We start from the raw sequence: 21448 nt of genomic DNA, 5'->3' as shown, positions 1-21448 counted from the left end.
TAAACTGTCAACTGCTTAAGCTGACAGGGGGATGTGTATATTTATGGAGCTAAGAGTAGTAGTTCACTTTTCCAATTATTTTACCTGACTAATGTGAAACTGACATTGTCTTATTGTCAAGCAATACTTTTCATTACAAAACCGAATACTAAAATATTAAAGTTATACTGTTCTGTACTACTCAACGTAATTAAATAATACATAGGATTACGTTTAATGATAAGCACATATCATGTCAACATCACTCAATGGTGAGATACTTACAACTAAATGAAAGCTAAAATGTATCTACATTTCGTCTACTTTACAGTACTTTACTAGTATTACTACAGTAGAAGCCAACTACTATACTAATAGTACTAGCAGGGCATCTCTACTCACCGCTGTGCGTGCTCAGGTGCATTTCCAGGGCCCTGGCGCTGGTGAAGCTCTTGTTGCACTGTGGGAAGGGGCAGATGCTGGGTGTCTGGTGGGGTCCGTTGTCGTTCTCCTCCCCTTGGCTCTCTGGCTCCCTCTGCCTGCCACTGCAGTAGTACATCAGGTGGGCCTGCAGGTTCCTCTCACTGCGGTACCAGATCCCACACGCCTTACATGGGAAGATGTCCTCTGGAGAGAGAGGGTAAAGCACAGTGCAGAGCGTCAGGGTACAACGTCAGGGTAGAATGTCACAGTAGAACGTCAGGGTAGAATGTCACAGTAGAACGTCAGGTTAGAATGTCACAGTAAAACGTCAGGGTAGAATGTCACAGTAGAACGTCAGGGTAGAATGTCACAGTAGAACGTCAGGGTAGATTGTCACAGTAGAACTTCAGTGTAGAGTTCGTGCACACACAACACACACAGGTTTCTTTCTCTTTATAGCTCTGATTTGATACCCAAAGCCAGGAGAAACCCTGTAATACCCAAGCCTGTGATAGGACTGTGTTGATACCACTAGGCTGGTGCCCTTTCTCAAGGGCAACTGAAACACTGGACCATCTGCCTGCAGCAGAGCAGCCTCCCTGTCGAGCTGAACCCAGATAGCCCTTATTAAGTAAACAAATGCACTATTTGCATGAAGCTTGTATTTCGCAATTAACAGGTTAGTGGGAGGCTCGCCTGTGTTTATGTGAACCCAAACTGAAGGTCGACAGCTCTTATCTCAACCGCTCTTAACACAGACTCATCTGGGTTAATCTACAGCCCATAGACAGATGGACAGACAGACATTTAGGGCTATGTCCAAAACGGCACCCTATTCCCTATATAGTGCAATACCTTTGTCCAGAGTCTGCACCCTCTTTCCTATAGTGCACAACTTAAAGTTTTGGCCTAAAGTAGTGGACTACATAGGGAATAGAGTCCATTTGAAACACAGCCCTAGGTGAGACTACAGTACAGACTAGCCATGGAGTGTATTGTAACTCACTGTTGACGATGGCGGTGGGCAGTATGGAGGCCATGGCAGCCTGCTGAGGCAGGAGGTGGATGGTGTCCAGCAGTCTGGCCGGGTACATCCCCTCGCTCAGAGACATGTGGTTGATGGCCTGTAGACGGGAGTCAAAGTCCACGGCGAACGCCACTAGTTCCTCGCCCCCCATGATGTTCTTAGTGGTGGTACACCACAGCTGGCCACCTGGAACAGACAGAAGAGGGACATGCTGAAAAAGATTGTTTTATCCTGTGTGACTCTGTTGGTAGAGCATGGTAGTGTTAGCCTGTGTGGCTTAGTTGATGGGTTTGATTCCCACTGGGGACAGTATTATATAATATTATTATTGATGTTTCACCCTGAGTGGTTTGACTATACTCCTAACTCTGATGTCCAGAGGGTATGGAATTCCATCCAGAGGGAAATGTTATAAGGACTTAATAATAATGACTATATAATGACTAAAGTGTAAAATCACAATGTCATACTTTGGTTAAAGTATCAGTAAGAAATGTCCTACTCATTGGGGTAAATTCTAGTAGGTCTCTGCATTGGAGCTATACTGTACACTTCAGTAATATAGTATAACCTGAAGCAGGTCCTCTACACACTATTAGATTTTTGTGTTTAGGGATTAAACATTCCAGTGAAATCTTATGAAAATATTCATTAAGTTAGGATGGGAGAGAGAGAGAGGAAGGGGAGGAAGGGGTAGAGGAAGGGGAGGAAGGGGTAGAGGAAGGGGAGGAAGGGGTAGAGGAAGGGGAGGAAGGGGTAGAGGAAGGGGAGGAAGGGGTAGAGGAAGAGGAGGAAGGGGAGGAAGGGGTAGAGGAAGAGGAGGAAGGGGAGGAAGGGGTAGAGGAAGGGGAGGAAGGGGTAGAGGAAGAGGAGGAAGGGGAGGAAGGGGTAGAGGAAGGGGAGGAAGGGGTAGAGGAAGGGGAGGAAGAGGAGGAAGGGGAGGAAGGGGTTAAGGAAGAGGAGGAAGGGGTAGAGGAAGGAGAGGAAGGGGAGGAAGGGGTAGAGGAAGGTTTTTAGCTTAGATAATATTTATCTCCTGCACATGACAGGCTTTTCAGCTGTACTTCATTTTCCCTTGAAGAGATTAAAGTTTTTAATATGACTATTTACAAAAATCTGTCTGGGGCGATAACAACAAACGATGATACGCTCACGCTAAATGGCAGAATTAGGACATTGTTTCAGAGAAAAGCTGGACAATTAATTAGGGCACTCTGTTAGCTTTCAAAGATGTGCAAACACTCCGACAGAGCAGCGTCAGGATGAGAGAGGACCTGTAATTTGAGTCCAGCTGTTGTGGAAATAAGGGGCGTTGCAGAAGAGAGGGGAGAGGTATGAAGGGTAGAACAGAAGACTAACTGCACCCCACTCATAGATCCATCCTCCACACTTTAGAGAGACACTGATTACAAATGTTTACACAAAACGTATACATCACTGGTTTTAAAGGTCAGTGTAGACAGGGTTAAGGTTTTCAAGTGAGGCTCTCCCAACCCAGGGAGGAAAACTGAAGAATAACTGCTGTAGTTACTATGAAATGACATGATGGAATGATTGTTATGACGCCTAACTTCCACACCAATCTGAGGATGTATCACTCCTCTCTGGTACACCTTCCACGGCATTCCACCTCCCACCTGACGCTGGTCATGACCTCGCTACTCCCATTAACACATTTCCCAACCTTTTCATTACATTTATGTCAAACAGCACTGGAAATTAAACACTATTACAAATGTGTCATAGGAGTGAAGCAAGCTGTAGTAAAATATGCCATCTTTTAAAGTCCCATTTCTGTGTGCAAGGAAAGCTGTGTGTGTGTGTGTGCATCCATGTGTGTGAGTGGCAGGCAGCAGGCAGCACTAGCTCCTTTAAAGCACAGTGCCTATCTGCTGGACAATCTCCCGTGATGAGAGACACACTTCAGGTCCCTCCACTTGAGCGCTGGTTTTGATTCTCTCTCACCACACAGCCTGGAGAGGCCCTTTGAATTTTTATCTCTTAATTAAAGTAACAAAACTCCTCTGCCGTCAGACAGAGTTACCATCAAGGTAGATAGTAACTGCCAGCGAGCAGCCACCATGGGGGGGAGGTGGGGGGCAGATGGTCACTACTCGCCACCAAAAGTTTCAATTGGTAGAGATTCCACTTCTCAGGTTCTCGGTTAACAAAGAGAATGGAGAAAAATACCCTGATACTGAACTCACGACTGACTTGTCTACATTTTCACTGTCTTTGAATACAATTTCAGTTAAAGATGCTCTGAATTACTGCAAGCCTTCCACTGCTAATTGCTAATGATTGTTAGTACTCATAACCTACTATGTAATATGCACAGTAATGTGACTCCTTCAGCCAGCCAAACTACAGACACCCATCTGTCGTCTGTGAGAATGCTGGGGTAGTGTTCTAAAACACAGAATACTGACTCAGAATACTGTCATAAGTAGTGCACTAAATAGGGAATAGGGTGGATTTGGGACATACACATAGATGGAAGCTCAGGAGATCCACTGAGATGTTGCTCTCAGGGCATCACTGTACACCACAGTTTTTGCTTCCCAAGCTTGGTCTTGATGGAGAACCAAAGGATTTGTTCTAGGCCAGCACTGACACACACAAATGTGCACCCCTTAGGGTTCCTAGGACAAGGATTGGGAAACACCTCTTACTGTACAGAGAGAGGGGCGGCAAAGGCAAATCATTTTGTGAATAGTTCATGAAAGTTTATCTGCATCATACTGGCCGCTTTTTGCCTTTTTTGAAAGTGCACAGCCCACAAGTAAAACTGGGGAAAAGGCTACAAAGTAGCAGCTTGTGTGATTTGCACTGTTTTGCCTGTTAGCGAGCTAGCTCTCTGCAATGAGCTGCCTGCCTGGCTTTGTGCAGCGGCCAATGCAGTTGGAATGAACGCTATTGTGCTGAATCCTCCTGCAGAGCACCTGATAAAAGAATAAAGAACTATGACATATTCTAAAAACAATAGAGGAATTAAGGAGAGACAATAGGCCAGCTGCTTCATTAAAACAATCAAAAAACGGCATCCTGTACCTAGTCCAGATAATTAAAAACACTGCTTTGCTTTCTACATTCTCTCTCTCTCTCTCTCTCTCTCTCTCTCTCTCTCTCTCTCTCTCTCTCTCTCTCTCTCTCTCTCTCTCTCTCTCTCTCTCTCTCTCTCTCTCTCCCTGTCTCTTTCTCTCTCTCTCTCTCTCTCTCTCTCTCTCTCTCTCTCTCTCTCTCTCTCTCTCTCACCCCCCGTCTCTTTCTCTCTCTCTCACCCCCCCCTTTCTCTTTCTCTCTCTCTCTCTCCCCCTCTCTCTCTCTCTCTCTCCCCCTCTCTCTCTCTCTTCCCCTCTCCCTCTCTCCCCCTCCCCCCCTCTCTCTCTATCGCCTCCCCTCTCTCACTCTCGCCCCCCCCCCCCTCTCTCACTCTCGCCCCCCCTCCTCTCTCTCCCTCTCAATATAATAATCACCAGCTCTACATTGGGCCGGAGACTGAGGCTCGGCTGGCTAAATGCCCATTCCTTCTCTTCTCCTTTGATGAATGCCGCATTTGAACATGTAGTTGAAGATATGACGGAATTCAAGAAACAAAATGATGTGAGCGAGGGGGGGGGGGGGGGGGGGGGGGGGGGGGGGGCTTTGTATATGTAAGTACTTTCACTAATCAAACATCAAAGAATGAATCGTAAGGGGAAATAAGGCGCACGTACTGTACTGTATGTCCCTCCTCCCCAACTACAAACCCCAGAGATTTCAGTCAGACTTCAGAGGCCATTTTACATTTCTTCAGCTTTAAATTACTTTAAATGACAATGGATGTACAGTAAAGTAGCCTATACAGCAGGAGTATTCAATTCTTACCCCACGGGGACCGGAGCCTGCTGGTCTTTTGTTCTACCTGATAATTGGACCCACCTGATATCCCAGGTTTAAATCAGTCCTTGATTAGAGGGGAACAATGGAAAAACACAATGGAACTGAGGGCTATACATTTACATTTTAGTCATTCTTATCCAGAGCAATTTACAGGGGGAGCAAATAGGATTAAGTGCCTTGCTCAAGGGCACAACAACAGACTTTTCACCTAGTTGACTTGGGGATTCAAACCAGCAACCTTTCGGTTACTGGCCCAACGCGCTTAACCACTAGGCTACCTGCTGCCCTAGTGTAAATGTGAACATGGGCCACCGTGGTGGAGAGGAACAGACAGTATAAGATACTCGAGGTTATGAAGAATGGAATACATTTGCTCCTGCCTGCGCCACACCACTGTCCGTATCTTAATGAAACACAAAGAAATCTTTCCAGCCTTGTTGCAGTGAGAGAGAGAGCTGGGAGGAGACGACAAAGCAACACAAATAACAGAAGGGTTTGCATAATTAAACTGGCCTGCAGACAGGTATTCAAATGTTTGTGTGTAAACAGCACGACTCTTTAATAGTTTGCTGTAAAAAGCATAGTTACGCACATCAGCTCTCCCATCTGTCTCCAACACAGGCCAGGCCCACTGCAGCACAACTACACATTATGGGCTGAGGGTGGCTTCTAGCAAACATACAGTAACCTTCTGGCAGTAACCACATTGTGTTCTATGGATTTGCAGCACACTTTTGAGACAGGACACTGTAACCATGTGGTCTATCTCCTTGGGGAGCTGTTGCCAGGAGCTTGATGGTGATTTGCAAATGGCCTGATTATTTCAACCCCTTATCCAATCTCTCTCTCTCTCTCAGCTAACTGTTGCTCTGTCTTAATTGTGAAGTGATGGTTGTAGAGCCGGAGGGCTCAGTGCTTTTTGTAATTAAACACCTCTGGTCTTGTCTCCAAAACAGACAAGACTCTCCTTGTTGAACGGACGGCTAACCAGGGAAAGCCTCCTGGCACCTACGAATATCAAGTAGCTGCCTGCCTGCCATGTTTGTTAACTTGTTCGGGGTTTAAATGTTCTCTTAACCTAGACTGTGTTAGCCCGCTGAGCTAAAGCCTAGAAATTATCTCAGGAAGCTAACACAATTCTTCAGGTTTCCGCCAAGGCTACTAACCACACAAGTATGGTTCACTAAACTATAAACATAAATCATATTCAGTGCAACGTCTACATTATTAATATATGGAACTAACAGAAGACAATTCTCATACTAACAACAGCCTATAGCTACAGAAAAACTAAACAAACTCCTCTTCTCATGAATAACAGCAAATATTGAGAGTGTTTCTGAACAGACAGGATGGTGATATGGCAGCAGGCTGTCAACCCATCAGGTTAAGACAACAGCCAGACAGCAGCACAGACAGGCCGAGAGAAAGCTGAGTGAGACTTCCCATTGCAGAGTGAATATGAAAAGTCACTAATTGGTCAAACAATCCTATTGCTGCAGGGAATAAACTGTTGTGTGGAATAAACTGCAGTTAGAGGACTATAACATTATAACATAGATTTGAATCCTCTTATTCCCCGCTCTCTTACCTCCGCCTTCCATTCTGATGATAGTATTCTGGCCACCACTAGAAGGCGCTCTTCTCATGCTAAAGCGCAACTCCGCACCCAGAGGAAGTTTGCTACAGTATGTATGATATCATGTTGATGCATAGACACCCTAAACACGGCAGCATGTCAGACTGACAGACTCCGTCCATACGTTCAAGAAGGTACAGAATGTGAAGCACTCTTATAACCTTCATTTACTCTGTTTCTACAGTGAAAACAAGTTGTTCTGAGACAATGTATATGGTGATGATATTCAACATATCTAAGGTATTATGACGGTTATCGATCTGTTGTACCTGTCATCACGTTTGTGAAAATACTAATAGCCTAGGCGTCAATTTTGTGCAGCAAATACACATTGTTTGAGGCATAACATAATGTATTCTATTGACAAGACCACTCGTTTAAAAAAGCATCGTTGAATAAATATGTATTTATCCTGCCTCGTTTGTCTGACACTCCTAACCCAAAGCCCACCAACACTACATTGTACAGACTCATTTTAACATCAAGTGTTTTGTAGATGATAGCCAACACTGAAAGCTCATGGATGGCCTTGAGCAAATGGCAAAGGGGTCAGAGTCCACAAATTAAACCTGGGTTCCCAGGAGAGTATCATACAGAATCCCACTGGTACACATTCATACCAGCTACAAAGACACTAAACTACAACACATCTCAGAATAATCATATTATTTCATTTAACAGATATTCAACAGATATTCAATTCCGAGTTCTGGAACAAAGAAAATCTGTTTAAAAATTCCTAGTTTCCGGCAATGATCTGATTGAGTGGATGATTTTGCATAGTGTAGAAATGAGATGCTTCCTTTTATAATTAAATTATATTTCTTTAGCAAATCTCTGGAGACGCATTGAATCTGTTTCATTGCACAGTGAAAATGATTTTGGCAAGTGCCTGTTTGTCAGGTAATATCACTGAGAGAGAGAGAGAGAGAGAGAGAGAGAGAGAGAGAGAGAGAGAGAGAGAGAGAGAGAGAGAGAGAGAGAGAGGGACAGAGAGAGAGAGGGACAGAGAGAGAGGGACAGAGAGAGAGAGGGACAGAGAGAGAGCGAGAGAGAGAGAGGGACAGAGAGAGAGAGAGAGAGAGAGAGAGAGAGAGAGAGAGAGAGAGAGAGAGAGAGAGAGGGACAGAGAGAGAGAGGGACAGAGAGAGAGAGAGAGAGGGACAGATAGAGAGAGAGAGAGAGAGAGAGAGGGGGACAGAGAGAGAGAGAGAGGGACAGAGAGAGAGAGGGACAGAGAGAGACAGAGAGAGAGAGAGAGAGAGAGAGAGAGAGAGAGAGAGAGAGAGAGAGAGAGAGAGAGAGAGAGAAAGAGAGAGAGAGAGAGAGGGAGGGACATAGAGAGAGAGAGAGAGAGAGAGAGAAAGAGAGAGAGGGACATAGAGAGAGAGAGAGAGAGAGAGAGAGAGAGAGGGACAGAGAGAGAGAGAGAGAGAGAGAGAGAGAGAGAGAGAGAGGGACAGAGAGAGAGAGAAAGGGACAGAGAGAGAGAGAGAGAGAGAGGGACATAGAGAGAGAGAAAGGGACAGAGAGAGAGAGAGAGAGAGAGAGGGACATAGAGAGAGAGGGACAGAGAGAGAGAGAGAGGGACAGAGAGAGAGAGAGAGAGAGAGAGAGAGAGAGAGAGAGAGAGGGACAGAGAGAGAGAGAGGGACATAGAGAGAGAGAGAGAGAGAGAGGGACAGAGAGAGAGAGAGGGACAGAGAGAGAGAGAGAGAGAGAGAGAGAGAGAGAGAGGGACATAGAGAGAGAGAGAGAGAGGGACAGAGAGAGAGAGAGAGAGAGAGAGAGAGAGAGAGGGACAGAGAGAGAGAGGGACAGAGAGAGAGGGACAGAGAGAGAGAGGGACAGAGAGAGAGCGAGAGAGAGAGAGGGACAGAGAGAGAGAGAGAGAGAGAGAGAGAGAGAGAGAGAGAGAGAGAGAGAGAGAGAGAGAGAGAGAGAGAGAGAGAGAGAGAGAGAGAGAGAGAGAGGGGGACAGAGAGAGAGAGGGACAGAGAGAGAGAGAGAGGGACAGAGAGAGGGACAGAGAGAGGGACAGAGAGAGAGAGAGAGAGAGAGAGAGAGAGAGAGAGAGAGAGAGAGAGAGAGAGAGAGAGAGAGAGAGAGAGAGACAGACATAGAGAGATCTAAATGTGAATGAATATGCCAAGTTTTTATAGGTCTATTAGAACTGAGATATGATGAGGGAATTGAAAAGACGTTAAACGATGCTACATTTCTTTGATTACAATTGATATAAAAATACTATTTATTTAAATGAATTGGTGCAGTGAGATATAAACAATATAAATTTTATTGTTATATATATAAAAATTATAAATGACAAATATGAGAGCCAAATATGATAAGAGACTGCTGTGAAATGTATTCAAAAAATGTAATGAATATAACAATCTCAAAATGACACAAACAAACACTTTCTGTAATTCTGATAATACATTATATCCCTCTCTAGGAAATGAAAAGTTTTTCTGAACACTACACTACGAACACTAACTCGGCACACATTTCAAAATTACTTTTAGATTCTCATGGGTGTCACTTTTATATTCTATTTCTAGGTAATAACATTACAAATTCCATTAAATAATGCTAAAACCCTTACGGACTTAGGCTAAATGTTCTAACCAACACATTTAAAGTGTGGTGCACAACGAGGAAAGTGTTTTAATGAATAGATTTAAGTGCTATCCTCCTTAGCTTGTTTTAACCACTCCTATATAAATGGTAGATTATCAGACACGCAACAAGAAGGTCTGATATCGTTATTACTGAAACAGGACCCAAGTGGTATATATAAAGATCCAGTCCAATTAAAAAATTGGAGACCTCTTACACTTCAGTGTTGTGATGCAAAAATCCTAGCAAAATGCTTGGCGCATAGAATAAAAAAAGTTTTGTCAGATATTATTCATCCTAATCAGACAGGTTTTTTACATGGACGATACATTGGAGATAATATAAGGCAAGTACTGGAAACAATAGAACACTATGAAATATCGGGGACACCAGGTCTGGTTTTCATAGCTGATTTTGAAAAGGCTTTTGATAAAGTACGACTGGAGTTTATATATAAATGCCTAGAATATTTCAATTTTGGGGAATCTCTTATAAAATGGGTTAAAATTATGTATAGTAACCCTAGGTGTAAAATAGTAAATAATGGCTACATCTCAGAAAGTTTTAAACTATCTAGAGGAGTAAAACAAGGTTGTCCACTATCGGCATATCTATTTATTATTGCCATCGAAATGTTAGCTGTTAAAATTAGATCAAACATTAATATTAATGGATTAGAAATCCGTGGCTTAAAAACTAAGGTGTCATTGTACGCTGATGATTCATGTTTTCTTTTAAAACCACAACTAGAGTCTCTCCACGGCCTCATAGAGGATCTAGATACCTTTGCTATCCTCTCTGGATTAAAACCAAATTATGATAAATGTACCATATTACGTATTGGATCACTAAAAAATACACATTTTATATTGCCATGTAGTTTACCAATTAAATGGTCTGACGGAGATGTGGACATACTCGGTATAAAAATCCCAAAAGAAAGAAATGATCTCACTCCAATAAATTTTTATAGAAAGTTAGCAAAAATAGATAAGATCTTGCTACCATGGAAAGGAAAATACTTGTCTATTTGTGGAAAAATCACCCTGATTAACTCTTTAGTCATATCACAGTTTACCTATTTGCTTATGGTTTTGCCTACACCTAGTGACCTGCTTTTTAAATTATATGAACAAAAAATATTCCATTTTATTTGGAACGGCAAGCCAGATAAAATTAAAAGGGCCTATTTATATAACGAATATGAATTCGGAGGGCAGAAATTATTAAATATTAAAGCATTAGACCTCTCACTAAAGGCATCAGTCATACAAAAGTTATACTTAAATACAAACTGGTTCTCTAGTAAATTGGTACGAATGTCTCATCCTATGTTCAAGAAGGGCCTTTTTCCCTTTATTCAGATTACACCTGCTCACTTTCGGTTGTTTGAAAAGGAAATAATCTCCAAAATATCCTTATTTTTTAAACAAGCCTTAGAAAGTTGGTTGCAATTTCAGTTTAATCCACCTGAAAGGACGGAACAAATAGTACAACAAATATTGTGGTTAAATTCAAATATAGTAATTGATAAAAAAACTGTATTTATCGAAGAAATGTTTAAAAAAGGTATAATTTTTGTGAATGATATCATAAATAGGACTGGTGGAGTTATGTCACACATGCAGCTAACACAGACATATGGAAATGTCTGCTCTACCCAAAATTACAACCAATTAATTGCAGCATTACCACAAAAATGGAAGAGGCAAGTAGAAGGGGAAAAAAGTAAGGAACTTGTATGTCGGCCCTGTATTAAAGAACATAAATGGTTAAAGAAAAGTGTGATAAATAAAAACATATACCAATTTCATTTAAGGACCAAAAAACTGACAGCTGTGCCATATAAATTGCAAAATAGTTGGGAAGAGATTTTCGATGTACCCATTCCATGGCACATGGTTTATGAATTGATACGCAAAACAACGCCGGATTCAAAACTTCGAATTTTTCAATTTAAATTACTGTACAAAATTCTTGCAACTAATAGAATGTTATATATATGGGGTATACAATCTTCCCAGCTCTGCAGATTCTGTTGTGAGGAGGCAGAGTCATTAGATCATTTATTTTGGTATTGTCCATATGTAGCTCGTTTTTGGTCACAGGTCCAGGAATGGCTGAAGAATTGCAACATTTGCCTAGAACTAACGCTACAGATAGCAATACTGGGGGATTTGAAAAGCCATAGTCAATCAATCAATAATATAATAATTATTTTAGCAAAAATGTTTATTTTTAATTTACAATCTGTAGAAGCTATGAGAATAGGAAGGTTCAAATCTTTTGTGAAGCATCACAGCACAGTTGAAAAATATATGGCAAATAAAAATCCGAAATGGATGATGTTGGAAGATAGATGGGAAGGGTTGAGTGGAACTGAAGGGTGGGACTAATAACAAGATAAACAATGTAGGGCATACGGGATCTGTGAAATGTGTATAGGTGCGGAGCTTTTGTGAAATAGCACAGTTACAAGTGGAAATAAAATTGGATGGACAACAGAAATAGAGGAAGGACTAAGAACAAACAAGAGAGAACTATTATAAAGTAGTCTGTGTCTGTAAAATAGGTATAAGATGTATAAATTGAAGGTAAAAGCAGAAGTGTTTATTAGTTTACTCCAATTGGGGGAGCGGTGGTAGGGTTGCGGGGAATAATAATAAAGGTATATTCTTTAAAAAAGTATGTATGTCTATATAGGTATGTGTATGTATATATGTATATATGTATGCATGCGTGTATGGATATATATATTTACCCCAAAAAATATGGGGGATTGGAAATGATGCAGACAATTACATTGGAAGCAACATTCTTTCCGCAATATTAAGCTGATCCACCCCAAAAAAAATAAAAAAAATAAAAAATAAATAAAAAAATAAATAAAGTGCTATCCTCCCAGGTCTAACTGTGCAGTGTTCTCTCCTCTTCCCGGGCCGGGTCCTGGTTGCGGCCAGGCGACATGTGTTTACTGGGGCCCTGCTGGTAAGCAGGGTGGCGCTGGGGGCCTGGCTCTCTGTCCTGACCAGGCTATGTGTTAATGGGACGTGGAGGTCCCTGTGACAGGCCGCTGCTGTGTTGAGCACCACCACCACCACCACCACCCGGGCAGAGCCAACTAAGCAAAGCTGTCCCAGAACCCCAGCTGTGGCCCGGTGGCTCACGTCCCCCTTCCGATCATGCTTCTCGGGGAGGGAGCAGGGGAGCAGGTGAACGGCGGAGCTCCAAAGGGAGGGCCAGGGACTGGGAGAGAGACACAAGGACGCAGCGCCTCAGTAGCTACTCCAACATGGCTCTGTCCCCGCGCCACCACGCACCACATGGCCTGCCTGGCACATGGACGCCAGCCCTAATGCAAATGCCCTAACACCGTTTAAAATGGGCCACTCTCCTTTTTGGAAAGGTCTATTTGGGCCTTCTGGGGATAGCAGTATTTTTTAGAGATGGATGAGAGGAGGAGATGAGAGATGCACCTGCCTAGGCTGTCAACCATTTTGGAATGTTGGGACATTATTGATCTGATCTGGGTGAGAATGGAACCGGAATTTTCAAAGTTGTGGCCTACATTAACTTGATGAGCAAACTAATCTATACGGATACACTGTGTGCTGAAAAGGTTTCAGTTCAACCTGAAAGAAAAACAGAGTGGGATTGTGCATGCTGTTGTTCACAGAGCCCAGCAACAGACAGAAAGACAGACAGTGAACACAGACTGAATGAGAACAGCCTCCTGAGTCCAGGCGCCCACCACCACAACAGCCACCATAGCTCCCTCCATCCCACTCTAACATGCCCTCTGCCTCTGCACCCCTGTAATTCTACATATTGCTTAAACTACACGCTAATTACATTTTCTGTCAGTTTGCAGGAGAAATAAATAATCTGTAGCTAAAAGGCCTAATTGCGTTTGTCACATTGTGGTCTCGGTGGCTGGTGCAATGGGAGCAGCAGCCGCTGGCCCTTCCTCGTTGCCATTCTGTCGTCCTGGCAAGGCCCCTCACTGCCCCAGGTATCGCCACGCAGCCATCTGGAGCCGACATCTGTCCCTCTATTGATCACAAGGGTTTAGCACTTGATCAAACAGACTGAGACAGGATATTGCTCTTTTCCCCACAGAAAAGGCCAATCGCTTGCGTGAGGGTAATAGAGTGGAACTGAGATACGCCACCAGCACGGCGGGCAGGCAGGCAGGCGGGCAGGCAGGCAGGCGGGCAAGCAGGCAGGCAGGCGAGCAGGAGGGCGAGCAGGCAGGCGGGCAGGCAGGAGGGCGAGCAGGCAGGCGGGCATGCAGGCGGGCAGGCGGGCAGGCAGGCAGGCGGGCAAGCAGGCAGGCGGGCAAGCAGGCAGGCAGGCAGGCGGGCAGGCAGGCGGGCGGGCAGGCAGGCGGGCGAGCAGGAGGGCGAGCAGGCAGGCGGGCATGCAGGCGGGCGAGCAGGAGGGCGAGCAGGCAGGCGGGCATGCAGGCGGGCGGGCAGGCGGGCGGGCAGGCGGGCGGGCAGGCGGGCGGGCAGGCGGGCGGGCAGGCGGGCATGCAGGCGGGCGGGCAGGCGGGCAGGCGGGCGGGCAAGCGGGCGGGCAGGCGGGCGGGCAGGCGGGCAGGCAGGCGGGCAGGCAGGCAGGCGGGCGGGCAGGCAGGCGGGCGAGCAGGCAGGCGGGCGAGCAGGCGGGCGGGCAGGCAAGCGGGCGGGCAGGCGAGCAGGCAGGCAGGCGGGCGGGCAGGCAGGCAGGCAGGCAGGCGAGCAGGCGGGGAAGGCAGGCGGGCGGGCGGGCGGGCAGGCAGGCGGGCGGGCAGGCGGGCAGGCGGGCGGGCAGGCGGGTGGGCAGGCAGGCGGGCGGGCAGGCGGGCAGGCAGGCAGGCGGGCAGGCAGGCAGGCGGGCGGGCAGGCGGGCGAGCAGGCAGGCGGGCGAGCAGGCATGCGGGCATGCAGGCGGGCGGGCAGGCAGGCGGGCGGGCAGGCGAGCAGGCCGGCAGGCGAGCAGGCAGGCAGGCAGGCGCGTAAGCAGGCGGGCATGCAGGCGGGCGGGCAGGCGGGCAGGCGGGCGGGCAGGCGGGTGGGCAGGCAGGCGGGCGGGCAGGCGGGCAGGCAGGCAGGCGGGCAGGCAGGCAGGCGGGCGGGCAGGCGGGCGAGCAGGCAGGCGGGCGAGCAGGCAGGCGGGCATGCAGGCGGGCGGGCAGGCAGGCGGGCGGGCAGGCGAGCAGGCAGGCAGGCGAGCAGGCAGGCAGGCGAGCAGGCAGGCAGGCGCGTAAGCAGGCGGGCATGCAGGCGGGCAGGCAGGCGGGCAAGCAGGCGGGCAAGCAGGCGGGCGGGCAGGCAGGCGGGCGGGCAGGCAGGCGGGCAGGCAGGCGAACAGGCAGCCGCGGTAGTGGCAGGGATGGCAGGAGTGAGGTGGCTGTGCCACTATTGTCCAATGCCAGTTTGAGCCAATAGACCAGCCACACTCTCTCTCTCACTCTCTCAGCTACTGCTGCTTAAACAAAACACTCCATTTTAAAGTGTGAGAATAACTCAAGCTCTGAAGCTAAATGAAAACTATATTAACCACAATTTTCCACTTCTTTCCTCTCCTCTCTGAAAAGTGTGAGATGTTAAGAATCATTTTAGTTTTCAAGTGTTTGTTAAAAAGACTAAAATGAAAAGTGACTGGCTCTGATAATAACAAACGGGTCTTTGAACCTGTTGAAAATAAGTACATCACTTTCAAGCTGCATACAGGTACTCTATCTGTGAGAACACCTTTTTGAAACTTTGAGGGAAGATGGATGCAAGAACAATATGCTCCTACTGTACATGAAAACGCACCAGACGATGTGTGATTACTTTAGTTTTCTGTAGAAAACAAAAAGTTCACCTGCAGAACTATTCATGAAATAATAAAGCATTGAAACTATCATGATTTAAATACACTATTTACATATGACAGGTATAACATGAATCCTTGCAAATATGGTGTGAAAAAATACAATAGATACAATAGATTCCAACCTAGAAAATACCAGTTCACAATTACAAAAGAGGACAACAACTGTAAGACTTTAGAGCAACAATATAGAAGCCCACGTAAAGGTGTGATCCTTTATGCTATTTTGTTTAATGGTATGTCATTGGACAGAGGATACTGTAGTTCAGTAACACTTTACTTAGGTATAATGCTTTATAACTTGTTATAGGCATTCATTAACCTTTATAATGTCCTTATAATAAGGCTTATAATATGTTATGTCTCTCTACATTTTCAACTGACTCTTCTCCAGCTCTCCTATATCACACTGCAGTTAAAACATTAAACACACTTAAGCCTGAGGTGACCATGCTGCAGCCTGCGGTGTGAAGCCTAGTAGTCTGTAGAGGCTGTGGATGGAACCTAAAATAGCTCTTACTGATCAGGCATGCTTGCAAAGCACTACTCTCTAGCTAGCTAACATCATGTTTAGCAAGTATGAACAATTTGATAGGATGTGAAGGTGACATTTATTTCAATATTGTGGCAATATTGTGATTGTTCCTTCCTGTGAAGAGAGATATGATTCCCCTTGCCTACAGTGCTGGGATTGTCCTTTGGAAAAAATGATGCAAATTTGGGGATGAGGCAACTAATTCCTTCCCTCCACCTCTGTCTCTCCCCCTTCCTCCCCCTTACCCCCCAATCCTCCCCCGACATGAGAATTCTGATTAATCGTGTGACCGCCCCTTCGTTTTGCATTTTACACAATCTCACAGCGCCACAGCGAGATGTGTGAGGTGTTTCGCCACTTTTGGCAAGCTGAAAAGCTGTAGCCCAAGGAAGAACAAGTCAGTCGAAAGTATGAGGGGGATATGACCAGGGGACGTGATAAAAAATTATCAGTGAGTGTGTTTTCCTGTTTGGTTTTAATCTACATTTAATTAAATTCTTATCTTCTGTGTGCTTATGGCTGCATTTGAATGGCGAGACTGCATTCATTATGAATGGTAAAATTGAACTTAGTACATTGTGTGTGGCCCAATAAAGGAACAAGACTCTTATTGCACTCTGTGCATGCACAGCACAAGCTCCGACAGGCATGCGGAAAAAATAAGTCAATTAAGATGGGTCTTTAAATTAGTGCTGTATCAAAACAAGGGGAGGGAGCAGGCTCTATAATAGAATCCTGATAGGGGTGAGCACAGCCGACTGTTGTTAATATACATCCCATTTGATAGAGCCAATTATATTGGCCTGTTTATTATGGAATACACCGTCCACGTCTAGATTTACTGGATTGGTCATGATAGTTCTTAATCAGTTCCCGACAGGAAAGTTGACATGACAATAGAGGGGTCAAAAGACATTTGGTTTATATAGCTGTATAACAATATGAATTCTATGAGATGATTTGATGGTGTTTATCTAGGTTAAGTGGGGGAGAAAACAAAGGCCGACGACAACAAAAGAAATGTCAATAAAAACATAACCAACACACACACACACACACACACACACACACACACACACACACACACACACACACACACACACACACACACACACACACACACACACACACACACACACACACACACACACACACACACACACACACACACACGACCTCCATGGGTTAAACACAAGCCAGCCCATCTATCTCTCTTGAAAATATATCATTGCACGAGACCATTGTGTAAAAAAAATATATATACATATATATATATAAAAATGATTCAGAAGCTCCATATTGTAATACTATTGACAAAAGCACACAGCTTATAACAAGACGCAGCACTTCATAAGCTAAGAACAATATCCCATAGGCAGGCGGCAGCGCCCCTGGAAACCGCTGGAAATAAAAGAACTCTGAGCCTATACTACAGAGTTGGGCCTGACAAAATCCTTACATCTTTCCATGTTTGCTTATTCAGAACGTAGTGGGGGAGACGGAAGCTCCCTGCTGCCTGGCCATGTTTACAGAGCTGTTCCCATCTTTAGGCCTTGCTCATCCACAGATCCTGACACACGACGGAGACATGATTAGGGCCCTGCCTATGCAAAGGGGGAGGTGGGAGGGTGCGGGAGGGGGTGAGGAGGGTGGAGGGATCGGCAGATGAATGACTTTGGTTGCGTCGGAGAGGGATCACAGAAGATAATCGCACCCGACTGACGCGGTGGAGCTCTCAGATCTGGTCTTTAAAATAATGTTGGGAGTCAAGTCTCTCCAAAGCCGGCACAGGTTATCTTCTGTATTTTATGTTTGCTGTTTAAATCTTAACGGGACACAGCCAGCAAGGGAGAGCAAATATGTCTGGAGTCGGAGGAAGCGGAATGGAAACGTTATAGCGGAGGTTAAAGATTAGCAGTCGTTCGTTCGCGGGGGCTAAGGAGATGAAACTCCCTCTGTTGGAATGGCTTTTTATTCCCGGGGGAAAAAAGTTGGAATGTTGGAACGTTTAACCTTGTGAGGCTCCGAGACTCCATAGAGAACAATGGGATAACCAGCCAGATCTTTCCTCTATTCAAAAACAAAATAATTCATAGACATTTATACATAACATTACAAACAAGCGCCAGTAGGCCTAAATACTGAAAATGAGGACGAAAGTATATAAGTCATTTGGGTCGTTTTTTGGGCACATTTTCACCACTTTCTGCTACAGAAATTTAAAATACATATATATGGCATATTTTGGATGTTTTATGATGTTCTCCAGACCACTTTGATGATTTTAAACCATCATTGGCCTTTATGTACCAATTATTTATGTGGATATGGCCATGTGACACCTGTCTAATATGGCCCCATGGAGCTGGTTGGCTGCCATATTGAAAATGGCCGCCAGGGGGTAATATAAAAAATCTGCAACGACACTATAGCTTCTAAGGACTTGTCCAAGTTGTGTGTGAAATGTGGTGCCTCTATCACAAAAGCCACAAGTACCCTCAAATTTAACACTAGCTGCTGAACTAATAATAAGGTTACTAAGAAAATAGAAAACAAAGTCCACTACCAGTACCATCCACACAAATACTACTGATACTAATGAAACATACATGACAGCTGCAGCACCATATCATAAATAAGCCTAGTGATATCACAAAGACACTGTAGCCATAAAATACAGGTGCCTGTGACGGTGAGTCTCAGACTAGAAACCCTCTGTATACTGATAGAGAGGAATAAACATGCATGCACAATTTACTGTCCCCAGATTTCTCCTCCGTCTATCTTTTAAATAAGCACAGTTTATTACCACTGCATGAGTAAATAGCATGCAGTGGTGTGCTAGAGTTAACATTTGATATGCTGTCCAGATGATTCATTCCTTATCCTTTCACCATTTAAATTGTCTTTGTAATAATTCCCGCCTATCCGTGGTCATAGGCAGCCATCATCAGGCCACATCACCGGTTCGTTATCGTCCTGCCGTCCTGTTTGGGAGCTCTTGAAACGATGCCATAGCATTGACTCCTATTTAACAGCGGGTCTGTGAACTTCTCATGGCTGATGGTGGAGGCTGTAAATTACGCTAACAAGTCATTAACATCATAAAGAGCCTTTCAATAAGGGGGCGACACCTGCAACCTTCTTTTGCACATGCTAAAACAAAAAAATATGATATATAAATATAAAATGTTTTTATTTAATTTATGGATAATGTATGCATTTTTTAGACCCTTTAAAATATACATTTTATTCTAAATGAAGGAAGACCTTTGGGCTTGGCAACTGTATGTCTGTCTCCTTTAATGTGTACTGTATGTGTACTGGAAACAAACAAACAATACATGTACTGAAATTGAATACTGGCATAAATCCTAAACCTATTTTTGAGAATTACCGACAGGGCTGCATGTCATGTGTCATGTACCTTTGAAAATGCATGTGCCTACAGTAGCAGCCAAATCATGTGCTTGAAATAACACATTACATTTTTCTAATTTTCTATTTGAATATAGAATATTTTCTAGACAGTTACTGGTCCGAGTAACAAAGTTGTGCCTGCCTACCCATCACTCTGTGACACTTTACTGGCTGGCTGAGCTAAGCTGGTTTAAACTGACAGTCTCCAACCAGAGAGCCTCAGCCTCAGCCTCAGCCTCAGCCTCAGCCTCAGCCTCAGCCTCAGCCTCATCCTCATCCTCATCTCTTCTCCTCTCCTCTCCTCTCCTCTCCTCTCCTCTCCTCTCCTCTCCTCTCCTCTCCTCTCCTCTCCTCTCCTCTCCTCTCCTCTTCTCTTCTCTTCTCTTCTCTTCTCTTTTCCTCTCTTCTCTTTTCCTCTCCTCTCCTCTTCTCTTCTCTTCTCTTCTCTTCTCTTCTCTTCTCTTCTCTTCTCTTCTCTTCTCTTCTCTTCTCTTCTCTTCTCTCCTCTCCTCTCCTCTCCTCCTCTCTCTTCTCTTCTCTTCTCTTCTCTTCTCTTCTCTTCTCTTCTCTTCTCTTCTCTTCTCTTCTCTTCTCTTCTCTTCTCTTCTCTTCTCTTCTCTTCTCCTCTCCTCTCCTCTCCTGCAGCCTCTGGCAGGGCTCTCCATTTCCATTGTAACCCTCTCCTAGCTGACTCTAAGTACAGTGTCTCTGCCTGCCCCGGGCAACACTACAGAGAGCAATGTCCACTTTAGGTCCAGCCAACTGCCCAACTACCAACTGTCCAGGTAGGCTCTCTCTATTCCAGCTGTGTATTACCCCACCAGCCTGCAGGCAGCAGCTAGCTAACTTCTTCCTGCTGTAATACACTCACAGCTCATTACAGAAGCACATACAGACTACAGCACTAATACAGCCTTAATCTGCTCCAAATCGTTCTAAATGTCAAGCTTGGGCCAGGGACTTCCAGTCCACTGCACCGATGGCTTAGCTCTCTCCGTATGATAGACTGACTAAGAGACTGCAAGGCTGTTTATTAATAATGAATTTGGAATGTTTGTGTGTGTGTGTATGTGTGTGTGTGTGTGTGTGTGTGTGTGTGTGTGTGTGTGTGTGTGCGCGGAATGTTATCAGCTCGCACTCACACAATCCAACCAATAGTTTGCCCTGATGGGGTAGCCTGGGTTCCTCGTTAGCAGAACATATTTAATCCAGAAGTTTCTTATCAAATGGCACACCTGCATCTCTAAATGGCATTTTCCACATTCATTCATTCACGTGTATTTGGGAGATGAGACTCCAAGGTGCTTTGCGGAGATTAAGAAGGAGAGAGAGTGCAAGCTTATTTTATCATTTAGCGGGTCTGGAATGAATCCAACGAGTTTTTGTCTTGTTGTTGTAATTAGAAAGCATTTTAAGTGATAACGCCTGCATAGGAATATGAATATGGAGCGATCACTTCCTTTCTCTTTCTCTCCCTTCTTATTTCCTTCCTTCAAATTGTTGAACGCTGCATTTCTGTTGTATGTGTAGCAAGGAGTAACACCCGCTTCAGAAGTTTAATGGAAGACTTGAAAGTAGGCAAACACTCAATTGGGAAGCTGAAGCTCTTTTCCTTGTTTCTGCTCGAGACAATAGGAGACGTGCAGGACCCAGGGACACGTTTTTGGGTTTAACACTTAGTGTGTACACCATTGACCTGGCTCGAAGGTTTACATGCTGGATGTCTGTGTTGAAATGTAGGAACCTAACATATCGTACTAACACGATAACAGCCACAACACTGTCATACATCGCCCAGGATTTAGGTCAATAATGTTGGATACAACAACGTACAGTAAGTGTGGCAGTGGAAGGGTGTCAACGTTCAGTTTAGCAGAATATTAACAGATCATCTGGCATGGAGGGAAATGCTCCTCAAAATGGCAGTGAGTTCCTTCCCCCTGCTTTCCAATAGGAAGAGACACAAACAGCCATTGCACAGCCTTTAGGCTAATTTCTCAGAACCACTTTGACATGTTCATAGATAGAACACAATATGTAGCAACCACAGTGTACAAAT

The 21448-nt window shown here is 44.9% G+C and overlaps 1 protein-coding gene across 1 annotated transcript in view; it reads right to left on the bottom strand.

Moving 5' to 3' along the window:
* LOC120031201 (zinc finger protein ZFPM2-like) overlaps window positions 1–21448 on the bottom strand; it is a 96136-nt gene that overhangs the window by 3726 nt on the left and 70962 nt on the right. The window contains exons 4-5 of the mRNA XM_038976840.1: window positions 1409–1615; window positions 382–606 (exon numbers count right to left, since the gene is read on the bottom strand). Of these exons, the coding sequence (XP_038832768.1) occupies window positions 382–606; window positions 1409–1615 (432 nt within the window). The remainder of the gene's footprint in view (window positions 1–381; window positions 607–1408; window positions 1616–21448) is intronic.

Source organism: Salvelinus namaycush, chromosome 37, assembly GCF_016432855.1.
Source record: "Salvelinus namaycush isolate Seneca chromosome 37, SaNama_1.0, whole genome shotgun sequence".
Taxonomy (NCBI): Eukaryota; Metazoa; Chordata; class Actinopteri; order Salmoniformes; family Salmonidae; genus Salvelinus; species Salvelinus namaycush.
Note: the sequence above shows the minus strand (reverse complement) of the source record. Positions and strands in the feature narration are given on the sequence as shown.